This window comes from Tachypleus tridentatus, chromosome 8 (assembly GCF_004210375.1).
Source record: "Tachypleus tridentatus isolate NWPU-2018 chromosome 8, ASM421037v1, whole genome shotgun sequence".
Lineage (NCBI taxonomy): Eukaryota > Metazoa > Arthropoda > Merostomata > Xiphosura > Limulidae > Tachypleus > Tachypleus tridentatus.
This window is the reverse complement of record NC_134832.1, coordinates 145,266,671-145,284,601: the sequence shown is the minus strand read 5'-3', so window position 1 is coordinate 145,284,601 and position 17,931 is coordinate 145,266,671. Positions and strand designations below refer to the sequence as shown.

At 34.5% G+C, this 17,931-nt stretch overlaps 1 protein-coding gene across 4 annotated transcripts in view; it reads right to left on the bottom strand.

Moving 5' to 3' along the window:
• The window catches only part of LOC143223692 (cytotoxic granule associated RNA binding protein TIA1-like), a 160,775-nt gene that overhangs the window by 4,804 nt on the left and 138,040 nt on the right, over positions 1–17,931 (bottom strand). For all 4 annotated transcript variants that reach the window (XM_076451994.1, XM_076451995.1, XM_076451998.1 and 1 more), the window contains 3 exons: positions 13,939–14,034; positions 12,100–12,184; positions 2,681–2,807 (listed from right to left, as the gene is read on the bottom strand). In XM_076451994.1, coding sequence (XP_076308109.1) covers positions 2,681–2,807; positions 12,100–12,184; positions 13,939–14,034 — 308 coding nt within the window. The remainder of the gene's footprint in view (positions 1–2,680; positions 2,808–12,099; positions 12,185–13,938; positions 14,035–17,931) is intronic.

The following is a 17,931-nucleotide window of genomic DNA, read 5'->3' as shown; positions in this document are numbered from 1 at the left end:
TAGTAAATTTTTCAAAGAATGTTAAAAGATTTATAAGGTAATATTTTTCCCTTAATGAAACCATGTTGACTATCCAATAAAACTTTATTAAATGACTTTATGAAGCATTTTTCATCAGACTTTCCAAAACCTTTCCTACAACTGATGTAAGACAAATGGGTCTGTAATTACTGGGACAATTTTTATCACATCCCTTTAAAGGAAGAGTTACATTAACTGACTTCTAACCTTCTGATACTTGCCCAAAGACTGAAAAAATAGTAGCCAATGACTCATGTACCTCATATTTAACCAGATTCAAAATTCTTGGGAAATATTATCTGGCCCAGGAGCCTTCTCACTCTTTAAACTTCCTAATTTTTCCTAACTAGTTTAGAATTAATGCAGTAATCTAATTTGATCTTGTTTCAATCTATCAACAATTGAAGATGGGGAATACTGCTTAAATCTTTGTAAGTAAAAACTGAAAAAGAGCAAAATTTAATAACCCAAATATTTCTTTATCATTAGGTAAAAGCTTCCTTTGTCATCTTTCAGGGTCCTATCCCAACCCTTCCATTTTGTTTACCCTTAATGCATTTAAATAAATCCTTAATTTTTACATTTTCAAACCTTTTCTCATACATTGTTTTTGACATCCTAATTTCTTATTTCACCAACTTTATTGAGCTTATACAACCTTCTAAATCTCTTATCAATACAAGTTTATTTAAGTGGCTTTTATTTGGTTTTCTCTCTCATATTCTTTGTAAATCCACCTAGTATTATGTCATCAAGAAACTAATGTCGTGTTTTGAAACAATTTTAGTAACCAACCAAAAAATGTACATCACTTAAAATAGTTAAACAAACTGCCTAAACGTCACATAACTGTAGTCTGTTTAAAAGTTTCGTACACTCTAATCCCTTATAGTGATGGCATATGATGAGACACACGTTCAGAATGTAAAGTTGTTCTAATACAAGAAGGAAAACAATGCTTCTGTAACCAAAGAAGTTTATGGAAATGTTTTGACTGTTTGTAAGTGTCAACAATTGTTCAGCAAATTTCATTTAGGTGTCTGTCTTTAGCTTTAAAAACTGTAATGTCAGGAGCTCACATGTTGGAATTGATAATGATACTCTGAATAAGCTTGTTGAGTCTAACCCAAGTCAATGCATTCATGAAATGTCCCTGAAACATTTAAGGAATAGGGGGAAAACACCATAAAGAAGGTGTTTGAGTACCTCACAAATTCTCTGATCATCATTGTTTCCAAAATGTGAATGTTGCTTTATCTCTTTTGGCACGTGAACCATTTTTGGATAGAATAGTCAATGGTGGTGAAAAATTGAATTTTTTTATGCCAATGTTAAACATCAAAAACAATGGCTCAGTCCTAGACAAAAACCACTTCCAATCCAAAAACCTGGACTTCATCCACTGAAACTGGTGCTTTGCAATTGGTGGGACATCAAAGGGGTAATACATTTCCAACTCATCAAAACACAATGAACTGCCAATGCAGTCAGCAACTGGAAATGTGTTTTTCTTCTCCATGATGATGCATATCCACATGTGGCACATTTGACACAATAAAAGATTATGGAATTGGTATGGGATATTCTTTGCCACCCATCACATTCTCCAGATGTGGCACCATCAGATTACCAACTTTTTCATTCACTTGGTATTTTCTCTTATATCCTCAACTTCAATAGGATGTAACTCACAATCTATGTAATAAAGCCACTCTTCCCCCGTTCTTTAGTACTCTAATCCTATTAAATAGCCTGTAACCATGTATTTCAAAGAAAATCATCTACATTTAACCATTTCAGTTATTCCCAATATATCAAAATCCTTCATTCTACAAGTGCTTAAAACTCATGTTTGATTTTTTATTCTTCTAACATTACAATAGTAAGAATTAAGCCTACACTTTATAACTACTTCCTTACTCATTTCCTATACTAAACTTTTTTCCTGGCCCTTACCATTGTGTAGTCATAGTTTCTCACTAATTTCATCAGTTTCATTTGGTGGTATGCAGCAAATTCTCACTAAAAGCCTTTTCCCATTTACCCAATAAAAGAAACTGAAATGGATTCAATCTTCTTGTTGTTATCTTTAGTATTCTCAACTTTAACAGGATGTTACTACACTTTACATATAAAGCTACTCTTCCCTCTCTTTACTACTCTATCTGTTGAATAACCTGAAACCATGTGTTTCAAAGAAATTTCTGTTATTAAAGTTATCTGTGTTTAACCATGCTTCAATTATTCCACTTAAGTTTATCCTGGCCCTCACCACTGTCTAGTTCTAGTTTAAAGCTTTTCTTATAGCTGTAGCAAACAAGTCAACCCCTAATTTATTTAAATGGAAACCATCCATTCCAAAAAAAAAAAAAAAAAACTTATTTTTCCACTTGACTGATCCCATAAGTCCAACAAGCCAATCTGCTCATCCTTGCATATTAACTTCAGCCTAGCATTTAGCCCTAGTGACCTAGACATAAATTCATCCCTACTATTAATTTTGGGCAGTGTCCTTTACTAGCTTAGTAATCTACTGTTATATTCCATATGTAGTAGTTTTGGTTAAGGTAATCAGCTAAGTTTTTTTTTTGTTGAACTGACAATAACACTGAAAAATAAATAAATATTACACTAAAAGATGGGAATTTAATAAGAATACCTGGGCTGGTTGTTGAATGGCTGGATCTGATGATTCCTTCCCCCACGAACACTTGACAACTTGACCATTTATCTCTGAATTATGAGTGCCTACTATGGCATGTGTCGCTGCTTCTTTGGTACCAAATCTTTAACCAAAAAAACAAATATTTTAAATAAACTGAAAACAAAATTATATCAGGTGCTGCAAAAACATTTTAGCTTCAACAAAAAAAATGCTGGATTCTATATAATATAATTTAACCTACCATCCAACTGTTGTACTTTAACACACAAACTTATATTTGATTCGTATGTTGTGGTCTTCACAGTCTAATTTATATCTCACTTGTATCTTGTGTTCTTTACACCAATTTGTACCTGACTTTTATGTTTTTATTTTTGCACATTAGATAGGAAACATGCAAAGCAATTTTCACTGAGATTAAAAACACTTTTGCATCATGAAATTTTCAACTTTCATAAGTAAATTCATTATAATGTCCAGATAGTTATTGAACACTTCTAATAAGAAAAAACTTTAAATTTTATCTGTTAATTTCACTCATGAATCTCTGTACGGGTTCAGTCAATTTCACCAATCTCGTAACTACCATATTAAATAAGGAAATAAATATCTTTTTATTCTAGTATGACTACAAATTATAAAATGAAAACATAAATATTGAGACTAATTAACCTACATCTCATAACATTACTCATTTATATATATTTATTATATTAACCTTTCAGTCGTGCCTGGCTATCAGTACTGAAATTACAATAATACAGTACATGTGAACTCATGTTACTGTATCCAATAATACAAAACTGACCTGTTTTGGATGTGTTTCACTGGACTGGTATTGTGTAAAATACAGTCACAATTCAATTATTAAACATTACATACGTATATCCATTATTATTATTAACAAACAATTTTTTAAAAGTTATTTTTCTTGAAACAAAGAACTTAAAATAAAGATTGGTTGGTTGGTTGATTTAGTATTTTATGGCACAAAGCAGCCAGGCCATCTGCACCAAACATTGGGTAAAAAGGTAAAATTAAAGTAAATTTAGTAAAATTCATAAAAGGAAATTAAGGTAAAACAAAATAAAGTTTTATAAAAACATAAATAGCATAAAACCAATGTTTACATTGGTAATAGAAGTCATAAAGGACTTTCTGTAGCATAACTGTAATTATCATAACCCCCCAGGAAGACTAACAGGTAAGTACAAAAACCACCATCAGTCACCTGAAGTTGCCATGTCCAGTCCTGGTTCCAAGTTATTTAATGTTATGGCCATTTTCGAAAAGTAAAGTAATAAAAGTTTTAAAATAGGCGTAGCAAAACTTTATTAATAACTCGACAGGATGACTAACAGGTAGTTCAAACGTTTATAGTTCAAACAGCAGCATTAGTCACCTGAAGTTGGACATTCCAGTCCTGGTTTAGAGTTATTTAACATTATGGCCAGTTTCTAATTACAAATTGAACTAGATGGAGTTACTCTTAAAAGGGAATCACATTAAAAAAGATCTAATGTATAAGTTAAAAAACTTAAATGGCATTAAAAAGATTAATGGCCTTTAAAAAACTAAAAACTTTACCAAGGTGGAGAGTGTCACCATCACCAATAACACTGTCTAATATTATGGATAAACCTTGGGACAGAACATGCTTAAAATTGTGCTGTCGTTGTGGATCATAACGATGACAAGAAAGTAAAATGTGGCTTATTGTGACCTGAGTGTTACACAAACTTCACATTGGTGCATCAGTTCCAGATAAAAGAAGACAATGAGTTAAAAAACTGTGACCAATGCATAGTCTAGTCAGAACAACTTCCTCTTTCCAATCCTTATGGTAACAAGACGGCCAAAGTCCAATATAGGGCTTTATTTGGAAAAGCTTGTTTTCACATTGCTCACTCCAAGTCGACTGCCAGCTGGCATGGAGCTGAGTCTTGAATACAGGACCATAGTCCATGTATGGAACAGGCACAGTGGTGATAGTGCCAGAGCAGATAGATTTAGCTGCAGTGTCTGCAAGCTCATTCCCATAAATATCAACATGGCCCAGTATCCAGAAAAACTGAATAGAAGTAAATGTTAAAAGAGAAATGAGCCAATTAGTTTTGAATATCAGCAAGAACAGGGTGTGAATCAACATGAAGCAATTCCAGGGCTAATAGAAAGTTAAGCGAGTCAGTATAAATAGTACATTTTGAGTATTGCTTAGCTTTTTTATGTGATCCAGGGCAAGAGAAATGGCGTACAGTTTAGCAGTGAACACAAAAGCTGTGGAGAGAATTCTGCATGCAACCACCGAACTTGAACAAACCATGGCAGAGCCCACAGAGTCATTTAATTTTGAACCATCTGTATAAATAGGAATAGAAAGATGGTTTGAAAGATGTTCAGCAAATAAAAGATGGTACTTCCAATTGGAAATATCTGCTTTTCTCAGATGACTTAAGGAAAGGTCATGTTTGGGGACTTTAATAAGTCAGGGTGGGATGGGCTGACCAGTGGATACAACAGTGTTATCCAAGGATTCATCCAACTGCACCTGGATACAAAAGCCAAAAGGAGCAATGGCAGACCGTCTGTTCTGAAATAGTACAGCCCACTGAGGAAGGAAAACACAACCCCAGGTGGGATGTTTTGGTAAGGAACGAAGTTTCAAAGCATATAGTAAGAACAGTTGCAAACAGTGGAGGTGCAAAGAAGGTTCATGAGTCTATGTATAAGCTCTGAACTGGGGAGATGCAGAAAGCCCCAGTGCAGAGCCGAAGTCCTTGATGATGAATGGGGTCCAGCATTGTTAAGGCCAAAGGTCTGACAGAGCCATAGACAAGTGATCCATAGTTGAGTTTTGATCGAATAAGAGCAAGATATATCTTTAGCATAGAACATTGATCTGCTCCTCAAGTGGTGGTAATGAGAGCATGGAGGATGTTCAGTGTTCTTGAACATTTGACCTATAGCTGCTTAATGTGTGTTATAAAGGTCAGCTTACGATCAAAGATAAGCACCAAGAACTTTGTCTTGGGACCACAAGCAGCATAACTTCACTAATATGGAGTTCAGGATCAGGGTGAATACCCCGTTGGTGGCAAAAGTTCATGCAAACAGGTTTAGAGAGAGAGAGAGACATTAAAGCTGTTTGTTGTGGCCCACTTCAGTAAATGATTAAGGGCAGTCTTTAGCTGCCACTCAATACATCTCATGTCAGTTGTTGAACATGAGGTATATTGAACAAGATTTTCATATATATGGCCACGTAACCCATATATATGGTCGTCTTGCAAAATGCCATAACTCCAGGGTTTATCATAAGCCTTTTCAATGTCAAAAAATATCGATACAAGATGTTGTTGTTTGAGAAAGGCTTCTCTGATGGACGTTTCAAATCAAATCAAGTGGTCCATGGTGGAGCACTGTCATCAGAACCCATACTGAATGGGTGAGAGGAAGTTGTTTGATTCAAGGAACCAAACAAGATGAGCATTAACCATCCTCTCTAAGGTCTTACAGAGATAGCTCATCAAAGCAATTGGATGTTAGTTTGAAGGAATCTTGGGATCCTTCCTAGGCCTAGAGAAAGGTAGGACAATAGCCTGGCATCCGGTATCAGGAAAAACATTCTCCTGTCAGATCCGGTTAAAGATAATTAGAAGGACATCAAGAGAAGTAGGAGATAGATGGCACAGCATGTCACAGTGTACATCATTAGGTCGAACCAATGTATTGCCAGACACATCAAGGGCCAGTTTGAGTTCCAACAGTGTAAAGGGACGATTATAGTCATAGAGACAATCAGCTCGAAAGGAAAGAGGTGACTGCTCTGCCCAAGTCTTGATGGCTAAGAAGGTGGAGGAAGAAGCAGAAGTGCTAGATACCTGGCACAAGCTTTGACCTAGAGTATTGACAATGCTCAAGGTATCAGCTACTTTGTGGCCATCAGAAAGTAAGATCGAGAAGGGGACAGAATTATATTGCCCAGTGACCTTTCAAATCTTGTTCCATATAACTTTGGAACTGGTGGTAAAAGATATGCTGGTTGTGAACTTAATCCAAGAGTCCTTCTGGCTTTGATTTCATACCCACACAGCATGTGCACGGGCCTGCTGGAAAGCGATGCAGTTCGAGAATGTGGGATATTTATGGAAAGTATCCCATGCCTGTTTTTTAGCCTTATGTGCCATGTGGCAGGCAGGATTCCACCATGGATGAGAATATAGTGGAAAACGTGTTGAGGTTTTTGCAATATATTGAGCAGCTGCTTATATAATACATTCAGTTACTTCTTCCACACAGTCATCTATTGATGGCTTACAGATGACGGTGGGATCAAGTTCTGCGAGAGCAGAGAAAGAGGGCCAGTTTGCTTGATAAAGCTTCCACCAGAGCACACAGGTTGAGCAGCATTGACCACAGCCAGTCTCTCTCAAAATTATAGGAATATGATCACTACCTCAAGGACTATTGTCAATCCTCCATGAAAAATGGGAGAATAGCAAAGGGGAGCAAACTGAGAGATCAATCTCAGTAAAGGACCGACTAGGTGCATGAAAATAAGTAGAAGAACCATTAGAGAAAACAGAAAGGTTGTAATCAGAGAGCATATGCTCTACAGAGTGACCCCTCCTATCAATATCAGCACTTCCCCAGAAGGGATGATGTCCATTAAAGTTCCCCCACAATTAAAAAGGGAGATGGCAACTGTTCAATAAGAGCATCAAGGTCTGATTGATCATAGGTCTCTACAGATGATAGGTAGAGAGAACAAACAGTGATGGTACGACCCAAGGAAACACGGATGGCTGCGGCCTCCAAGAGCGTGTCGAGTGGCAAAGACAGGGTGGGCACATGCTGATGCTGATCAACCAACAGTGCCACCCCTCCATGCACTCGTCCATCACACAGCCTGTCATTTGTGTATTGTGTATGAAGAAAACTACTGAAAGGTGACTGTATCGGCAGGTTTCAGAAATGTTTCTTGTGAGGAAAGACACACAGGATGGTAGGAAGCAATCAGTGTTTTGATGTCATCCAGATTAGAACGTAAACCTCAACAGTTCCATTGTATCAAGGTGGCCATTTTTAATGATGCATAGGCAAAGTGGCTGGAGAACCCTTCTGTTTACAACTGTCTTTTTTCCTTACTGTCCTTATTTGGGGGAGGTCTATCGACCTCTATGGATCCTACCCTGGGTCGATTGGGCAGGTCTTCGTTGTTGGAAGGGGATTCAAGTGGCGGAGGACACGAAAAAATGATTGTTTTGCATCTTGTGGTGGGAGAAAAAGATGTATCTGAAGAAATGCCTGTATTTGGAACCAAAGGATGTAGATCTTGGGAGTTTGTTGGAATGTATGGGAGGAACAGAGATGGGTGTAGAAGTTGATTCATCAACTTTTTTAACCATGGAGGTCAAAAAGCTTTTCACTTGTTTCAAGAATGATTCTCTTGGAGGCACACAGAGATCTATCTGCACTCTCACTGTAGTTGTGGAACGAAGTGCAGCAGCATATGTCTCAGAAGAAGTGGTGGACAGCAATTTCTGAGCCTCGGAATAACTAATGTTATGAGTTGTTTTCTAACGCTGCACCTCTTTTTCCTCCAACCATTTAGGGCATGAAAGAAAGCAGGAAGGGTGAGAACTATTGCAGTTGACACAATGTGGGTCCATGTCACATTCATAGGCATTGTGGTCCTTGCCATCACAACGAGCACACATCAGGGAACCACGACATGATGTCCTTGAGTGACTGAACCTCTGACACTGGAAACATCAGAAAGAGTTTGGAATGTACAGCTATAGCCAGCAATTAAGATAACCTGCCTTGATGGTGGTAGGTGGACTTGGTGATGTAAATGTCAAAACAAGGATACTGGTCAGCACCGTAATTCCATCTTTGCAAGTGGATATATGCCTCACTGCAAAAACTCCTTGAGTGGAAAGACCAGCAAGAATCTCTGCAAATCCCACTCAACAATAATTCCTCATGACAAATTCATGAGGTAGTATGAGGTGTAACTTCAATAGGTATATCCCCAATTGCCTTTGAATTCAAGAGGAGTTCACTGTGTTGAGATGTGGATGTTTCCACCAATATGTCACCAGATGGAAGCTTCTTTACTGACTTTGGAGAGTCAGCAAAGACCCTTCTGAATAAAAAAGTGGGACATTTGCCCTAAAAGTTTGTCTAAAAGAAAATGTAGGATAAGAAAATGAGGTATAGCTGGTGGTACAGATGTTGAAGATTGCTGCTCAGAAACTTCAAGACGTGGTCATTTACCTATGGACTGTTTTTTCATTATTTTATTTAAATTTTTATTTGGATGATCCATAATAAAAAAAGGAACATTTCGGTGCCCACTGACTCCACCCACCATGAAGCCCTACGAGGGGATGCACATCAATGTCAAACAAGGACACTGCAGCAACACCAGGTTTTGTGAGCACTATACCCAAACACCAGCATCAGATACGATGTCCACAACACTTGTTGAGAACTTCCAACACTGGTACTTAGTTGACCCTAGCCAAAGTGGACCAGCCAAATGACCCAAGGAGGGCCACTCCAAGGCCACCTGTCTAGTGGAATTCAAGGACAAAGTGGTGTGTTAGAGCTGGACCCCTCAACCACCAGGATCCTCTCCTCCCCTTCACAGGTCATGCCACACACAGCAAACACGTGGGTGGATGTTAAGATTCCAGAGGAAGCAAACTGAAAGAACAGAACCTTCCCTGGGAGGAATCCACACCAAGGGGAGTAAATAAAGAAGTAAATCAAACAGTGATCTCTTATAGTTATGACCTTCATACTTGGTTCTTGCTTGTTGTAGTTTGCTAAGCCTTATGAAATTTTGCATGTGAAACAAAATTATTCGTTTTAAGTTACACACATACACATTTAAACAACCAAAAAAATCATAAATTATTATACCCATACTGCAGAATTATATTATCATTTATCAAATTTAGTAACTAAACCAAAAATTTTTAAAAAATATGAAATTTTAAACAGGCTAATAATTCAACAGTGCAAAGGTTTGTCACACAAGAAAGAGATCATGTTGTCATATTTAAAAATGGCTAAAAAAGTCACTAGGAGACATTCTCAGCTTTCAATTGGTTATTCACATGTCATACATGGAATTAAGTGTGTATAAGGGACATTTTCTAAAAACGGAAAGAGGTGAGCAGAACCACTGTGTTGGATTTAGTATGCAAGTGATATCTGAGCAAAAAGAAAAGAGGTTCTTATTTTATATTTTTGCTTGCCAATATTGGTAATTTAAATTTCTTATTCATGCAATTCATATATTTTGACATCACAAACATCTAATTTCAACCAATGCTGCATTCAACATACCAAGTGACACAAAATTCAGTGTTCAGGCATGTTTGTTTAACATTTACATTTAGATTAAGAAATTGAATAATGTGTAATGTGAAAACTTAAATTATAATATACAGTTTCATTCCAAACTTAAAATAAATTCATAAAACAGTAGTTCAATAAAGGTTCAAGTGCAAGTCAACAAATGCAATGACATAGCCTTTGACCCACAACCCATCTGGAAAGGGTTAATTTGTAACAGACTTAGTTGCTATGTTGTTTACACTAACTTCTTACTCACATATGTTATGCTGTTTACTCTTTACACTGGTTACAAGGCATCTAATAACACTATATAACACAAAAAATATTTTTCCTGGGTAGTACGTGTTATTTCTTAATTGCTTATGTTGTAAAAGTACAGAAAATGGTCATTATTCCCTTCAAATTTTGCGTTTGTGATCTGGATGATGAAATTTAGAAATTAACCTATTTTCTATGTAAAAACCAGCGAATCTGCACATTTTCATTTACGTAAGGTCTGAATGAAACAACATATTAATCAAAATTTACATGTATTTACACTAAAGTTATACAAAAATGAACAAAAATGTTTAGAAGTGAGTCATTTTTTGAGATTTGCGACTGTAATGTAAATCACTTCCACATATCAGCCTCTAAATATAGCTTCCCATGATGTTTTTGTTATATGCTCCCAAGTTACAAAAGCAAAGTTTGAAGAGAAAAACTTTATTTTAGGCATAAGCAATTGGCAAATAACACTTTTTACCCAGGAACAAGAAATAGTAAAAATTTTGTTACATAGTGTAGTATAAACCTTCCAACTGTAAATTATTTCCGGTGGTTTATTTATTTGTATGATGAAGTTTGTTGCACGTTTTAACATGTAATTCATTTCACATTATACTACAAAAATTTAAATTCAATAATATAGCATAATCCCAATTTGATTAACAATAGAAAGTTATATTTAATGAAACTTTAAATCACTATTTGTTGGCAATAATGCGATACACCTTTCTGGTCTGTCATAATCGTATTTTCTTCATATTAAGATACTAGAGTGTGTGTATGTTTTTATAGCAAAACCCTATCGGTCTACCTGTTGTGTCTGCCCTTGATTTTAGTGTTGAAATCCATAGACTTACCACTGTACCATTGGGGGACTAAGATGCTAGAAATTAGCATATAATAAAACAGACAACAAATTTAATTGAAAACTTGATTGGGAATTGCAGTTTTGAGCAATACTGTTTTTATGAATTGAACAAGATTAAAGATAATTAATTTCTAAACTGTACATTTTAGGTGAAGGAAACAACTTAGTTTTGAAAATAAACAGCTAGTTTTGTCCTATCTTCTGTTATACCATGGGAATTTCTGTCCAAAGTGAGACCTACACTTTATTCTACCACAAAACTCGGTGTTAGATCTAGATGTAGATTAAATAACTTTTTAAACATTCTTCTGTGTGAACCAAGTGTCACAGACTTAGATACAAAGTAAAAATATGAATTAGTGAGTAGAAACAAAATGCAAGTACTTTATAATTATGTTTCTAAATTACACACGACTATTTGCTAATATCACTGCATCCAACTTACGTTTTGGAGCATAAACACTATTTTTTCTAAGTCTAATTTATATAACACAGATATAACAAAACTAATAATTTAAAGAACATTCATGCAAATAAACTATACACATAATTCTACTGAAAACCTTAAGCTATTTAAGAGAGTCCAATAATTGGATTAAGTTAGTTAATATAGTGTTCCAAGAAGGATAATGTAGTTGTTCATTAGTCACATGAACCAGACTTGCAAAAATGAATCAATAATCTGAAATTGCAAATAAATGTGATCTCTCTAACAACTGTCTATAAAAATAATATTACATGACATCATCTATGGCTGAACACTGTAGATAAACATGTTAAAGGCATAACCCTCATCTGTAAAATCCCTTACTATTTTATACAGGACATTGTACATGTACCTGATAAAATAATAGCCCTTGTCTTTAAAACTTCTTATTTCTTTTATAGAAACACGTATACATACCTGATAAAAGCATAACCCTTGTCTTTAAAAACTCTTATTTCTTGAATAGGACCAAAGGATATAAAAGTCCTATGAATAAGTTCATCTATTAAAAAACCAAAAAACTTTTAAAATCAAAGCTCAGAATAAACATGAAACTTCATATATAGCAAATAAACACAGAGATTATTATTATTATGTTGGAGCTATTTATTACTTGAAACTATTTCCTACCCAATATAAACACATGAATATTTTTAGTACACAAAATGAATACAAATAGTCCACTTTATTAGGATCCCCACCAAATATTGCAATAGACAACTTTTCTCCTCACCGCAGCCTGGTGTGGAACATCTCTTGTACAAAATACACAGTATGAATGGCAACAGCATTTAGGTACACTTTTGTTGTTAGTCCACTTTATTAAGACTACCACTAAATATTGCATTGGACCATCTTTCTCTTGAACTCAGCATGGTACAGAACACCTATTGCACAAAATGGTGGATAAGAATGGTAACAGCATTTAAGCACACTTTAGTTATTAGCTCTTATAAAGGAATCACACAATCCAACCTTTCCCACAAGAATGTTACTCCCATTTCAAGCATCTTGCATTTTCTAAACAGCAACACAAACAGAGTCAAGTGTTCATGTGACTTCATAATACCTAAAGAAAAACCGCAACTCCTCAGGAAACATCAAACATCTACAATTTACACCACTCAAACCATGCTTTCTTCTCTACATCTATAGAAAATTGTTTTATAGATTGATTATTGGTTATTATTCAGAAAACTTCATAACGTAAAATCCCAGCCATACTTGAAGGAACAGGTCAACTGGAACATAGTTTGATACCTGTTGAATGTCAGACAACTGTGCAATAATGATTTCCTGCAATCAGTCACTAGCAGTTGATGATTAACCTCGACAGTAGTTGTATTTTTTACTGATGGTCTTTGATGAAAGATATTTCTGAATGAATGGTCCTTGATACTGACACTCCTGCAAAGTGATCACTTTTTCTCATACTCCTTTGAAATGTGGAGACATTCTTTCTCATGCCTTTTACCATGCACACTGACCTTTATATCACTAATTCCTTCAAAAAATGAAATGTTCAAGAAATGTGTGGATATTCTAACAAAGTGGTTAACCAGTTTACTTTACATAATCATGATCAGTAAATATTTGTTTATTACTAATTTTATACATTAACTCAGATGAAAAACAAAGAAGTCAGTATTAATTATTAGTTTCATGCTGTGTATCATGAAAAGATTCACTTACTACCTTGTCAGATGTATAACATGATTCCAGTATAAAAAATTCTTCCTTTTTGATAGCTAAGGTATTTCATTAAAAGGTAACTACCAGATAGCTTGCCATTAACTAGGCTTTTAGACTGACAGTTATACTGATTTCAGATATTCTATCCAACACAACAATTAATTAAATTAATGCTAGATATCTTAGTTTTTGGTAAGTTGCTGCTTCTGAGTGTAACAACAAATAAAGACCAATAAACTCATAAAGGAAACACCAAACTTTCAACAGTAACACCAAAACAGTTTTTACATTATAATAATATACCTCCTGCAGAACAACATACAAGGTATCATAATGTAGTAATTTATTTCACTGATACACCTGTTTTGATTAAAGTATAATTTTTTCAATTGTATGAAACTTGAAAATAACTTTAGAAATATAAGAATTCAGAAACATTTGCTATGCACAACCTTCAGGGTAATGTGTGTAACAATAAAAGCTAACAGTTTATACACAAGTTTCACTCGAAATGTGGTTAACATAATATTTCATACAACAACCAAATAATGGTGTAACTCTCACCTGAAAGTCCTTGGCTAATACCCCCACAATACACAGTACAATTTGTTGGACTTGACTGGGCATATACCTCATCAAAACTAAGAGCTTGAGAATTACCTTAAAGAATGTGCCAAAGAAAAGATATAACAAATCAGCATAGAAATTATTTATTAATCAGATCATGAAAACTCCTTTAAAATTTGTATTTCTACTGCAGTAGAAGTACATCTGTTCTTTAATAATAATAATAATAAAACAAACCATTAAATTATCAAAATCTGTGTAAATTAAAAATTATTTTAAAAATGTGCTTTTATTGCATAACAGTTCAGAATTCCTAGTCAAAAGTAATCCAAGTAGATGTGAAAAAAACAAGAGAAACAAAATATACAAAAAACAGCATAGCAAGGAAGGGATTTATAAATCCATACATTAGAAAACAAAACCTGTGATGATAAAATGTAGTGGATACTGCTGCAACATAACATTTCACAAGGTTTGGAAGAATTAGAATATTGTATTAGATATTATAACAAAAATGACTTGCTAAATGTAAAGAAATAGGTTATTACTTAAAAACAATGTGAATTAACCACTTGTCTACTAACATACTTTTCAGTCTCATGTATATTCAATAAAGCACATCTAACATTATAAAGTTCTGAAACTGAGCAGTAAATAAGACATTACATACCCATCCAGAATTAAACTGATGTTCTGATGCTGATTTAAAAAGACATTTTTGTTCTATTCATCTAGGTTTATTGCAAAGAACAAGTTTCAACCAAAATATAATGTTAAAGTTCTGCTTAAATACAGTTTTCTTCAGTTAGCTCTGAGGTTTATCTAATATTTTCAAAATTTTTCTGTATACAAGCTCATGTAGGATCAGGAGAGACTTTGAGGATACAAGTGCCATTAAGTTTTGTGAGGAATGATCAACAGTGATGTATGTAGAATAGAATAAGTGATATGGGAAGAATGGCATTATTGTTATGTCTATTTAATGTAATATATGGCCCGGCATGGCCAAACGTGTTAAGGCGTGCAACTCGTAATCTGAGGGTCGCAGGTTCGCATCCCCATCACGCCAAACATGCTCGCCCTTTCAGCTGTGGGGGCACAATGTGACGGTCAATCCCACTATTTATTGGTAAAAGAGTAGCCCAAGATTTGGCAGTGGGTGGTGATGACTAGCTGCCTTCCCTCTAGTCTTACACTACTAAATTAGGGATGGCTAGCACAGATAGCCCTCAAGTAGCTTTGTGCAAAATAAAAAAAAAAAATCATGTAATATTTTCTCTCTGCAACAAACTTTCATAGGATTTAATATATTTCATTTTCTTTCACTAAGAGTTCATTTTAAACTTCTGCTAAAAGTCTCCTCTTTTGTAGAATACACTCAATTTGTTTTAAAAGATAAATAAAGACTGTACAAATAAGAAAAGAAATAAAGGAAAACCATACAAATGTAAGTGACAGAAGGTTCCTCTATATCCAAGTTCCTGTACTCAAAGTTTATTTTATTTTTATTGTTAAGCATGAAGCTAAACATTGGGCTATCTTTGATGTTTTCACAACCAGCATAAGCCTTCAGATTTAGTGCTGAGTCATGGGGCAGCTATTGTATGAAAAGGAGATGTGGACCATCCAATTATGTAAAAAGTTGAAGACAGTCATCAAAATGTTTTCCTTCTGAAATACTATGATAGAATTAAAGTCCACCACAGGTACCTGAAAGAGCTTTTCTGTTTGATACAACCGTCAAAAGTTCCATGTACATCTCTTTTTACCATCGGTGACAATTGCTTGATATAAGTTGATTTCATGGGTCACTAAGATCCTGGCTCTGACAGTCAGGGCCACAAATAAAAGAAAGAAAAATAATAGGTTTCTAACTATTGTCAGTGGCTTTGGCCTTTGTTTTTGTGAGTCATCAGTTTAAATGTAAGTGGGTTCTTTGGAAAAAACAGGAAGACAGATTACAAAGTTACAAAATCATATTTATATATATAATTTGTTGTAAACAAAAACAAGCCCAAACAAAAATACTGCACGAATGGAAAGGATTCCCAGGATACAGACTATAATGTGGGATAGAAAGTATACCCTAAGTTTTAGAAGTGACTGAGGAAGTAGGACCTACATTGCAGTTGGGATACACAATCTATCAGTCTTCACTTCTGTTCCATAGACTCACAACAAATACAAAATAATTAAATAATAAAATCATCAAAGAAAGAGAAACAGAAATTGTGGGTCCTCAGGTACGCAGTGTCCCACCACCTATATCATCCTTCACTGCCTGCAGACAGCTATGGGAAGATAACCAATTTTCAAAATAAAGAAAAAACATTTGGAAGTAAGTTAAATATACTTACCCCCTGCAGTTTACATTCCAGCCCTCATTATTGTGGTAAGGCACTAATTAGTTACCCAGTTGATACATCATACTAGTATAAAGTGTCCCAACCAATGATCTAACTTAACTAGTATAATTCCCAACCACCCATTAAAGCCTATTGTAACTACCAATTTTCATATTCTAAACAAGTCTGTATATGCAATAAGCTGTTCATTTGCATATTGTGCCAGGTTGTTTAAATGTCACTATTAACAATTAAACATAGTTATCAAAAACTTTCAGTGCAATTTCCATAATGATTACTTCTTTATGTTGATTTATTATTACATTCTGATACTTACACCTCAGACTATTTTAATTATTTTATTTAAAGTTCTTTGTTAAATCTATTAAATATTTTTTGTATCAATATTTCAAAGTTAATAGTAAAATATTGTAATTTATCACACATTTTACAAAATCTGAATAATTATGAAGTTACAATGCTCATAACGGAAGAGTATGGTACCTTACCCTTAAAAGATGGTACACCATAAAATGGAAAAGCAAAACACTTTCTTTTATTAAAAATATTTAGATCAATCTCGTTAAAAATTATTTTAATTTCTAAATCTAACTAATGTGCCTCTACATTAGATATTTAAAATTTTCAATTTCTAAATAGTATCTAGAACATTACTTATTTCAGGGTTATTTACACTCATCAAATCATCTTCATATCTGTAAGTTAAAGCAAAAACATCTGGGTTTATGTAATTTTCAATAAACTCATTTTCATAAAGATATAAATTTGCAATACAATTTGGCAAACAGAAGTTAAGAGTGATAGACAATGTATCTCCACTGCAATGTGGGTCCTAATTCTTCAGTCACCTCCAAAACCTAGGACACATTTCATATCCCACATTATACCCTGTACTCTAGGGATCCTTTTGATTACTGCAGTGTTTTTGTTTATAACAAATTATTATAAGCCAGAGGTTTGGATTTGGTGTTTTTTAAAGCAGTCCTTCCTTTTGATATTATCTTAATAGACTGTTCCTTATCAATGTACACATACACACACATATTTGTTGAATATTAATTATAAAAGTAACTGAATTTTATGCCAAGTATCCAGATATGAAAAGATACAGAAGTTCACAGAATAAGTCCTTCTTCTACATTAGGTTATGCAATTATACCTTTACTACTGACAAATGTCATTTGTAAGAGACTAAAACTGAGTACATATTTCTTTCAAGTATATTTACAACTTTGTATTTCAACGTAGGCAATGTTTGTTGAGCTTCCATAAACATGATGATGCCATGAACAGCTAGATAACTGGATGGTCTTGCCCTCTGGCATTACTAATGGCACAAGAAAGTATTGGTTATTCACATTACTTCTTGCTAATTTATAAACATTAGTAAAAGTAATAAGAATTGGTTTAAAGATATGTCAAAGCCACCATTATCTGAGTAGATGGAGTGCTCTCTCCTAGATTCTCTGTTGTCCTTTTATTTGGAGAATGTTACTTCTACTTAATACTTAATAGCACTAAAATTACAAAGGCATATGGATCAACTTGGGATTGAAGACAACCCAGAAAGAGACCTTTAACAAGTTAAACACCAGCAATGATAAACAAAGTGTGGCATCTTGTA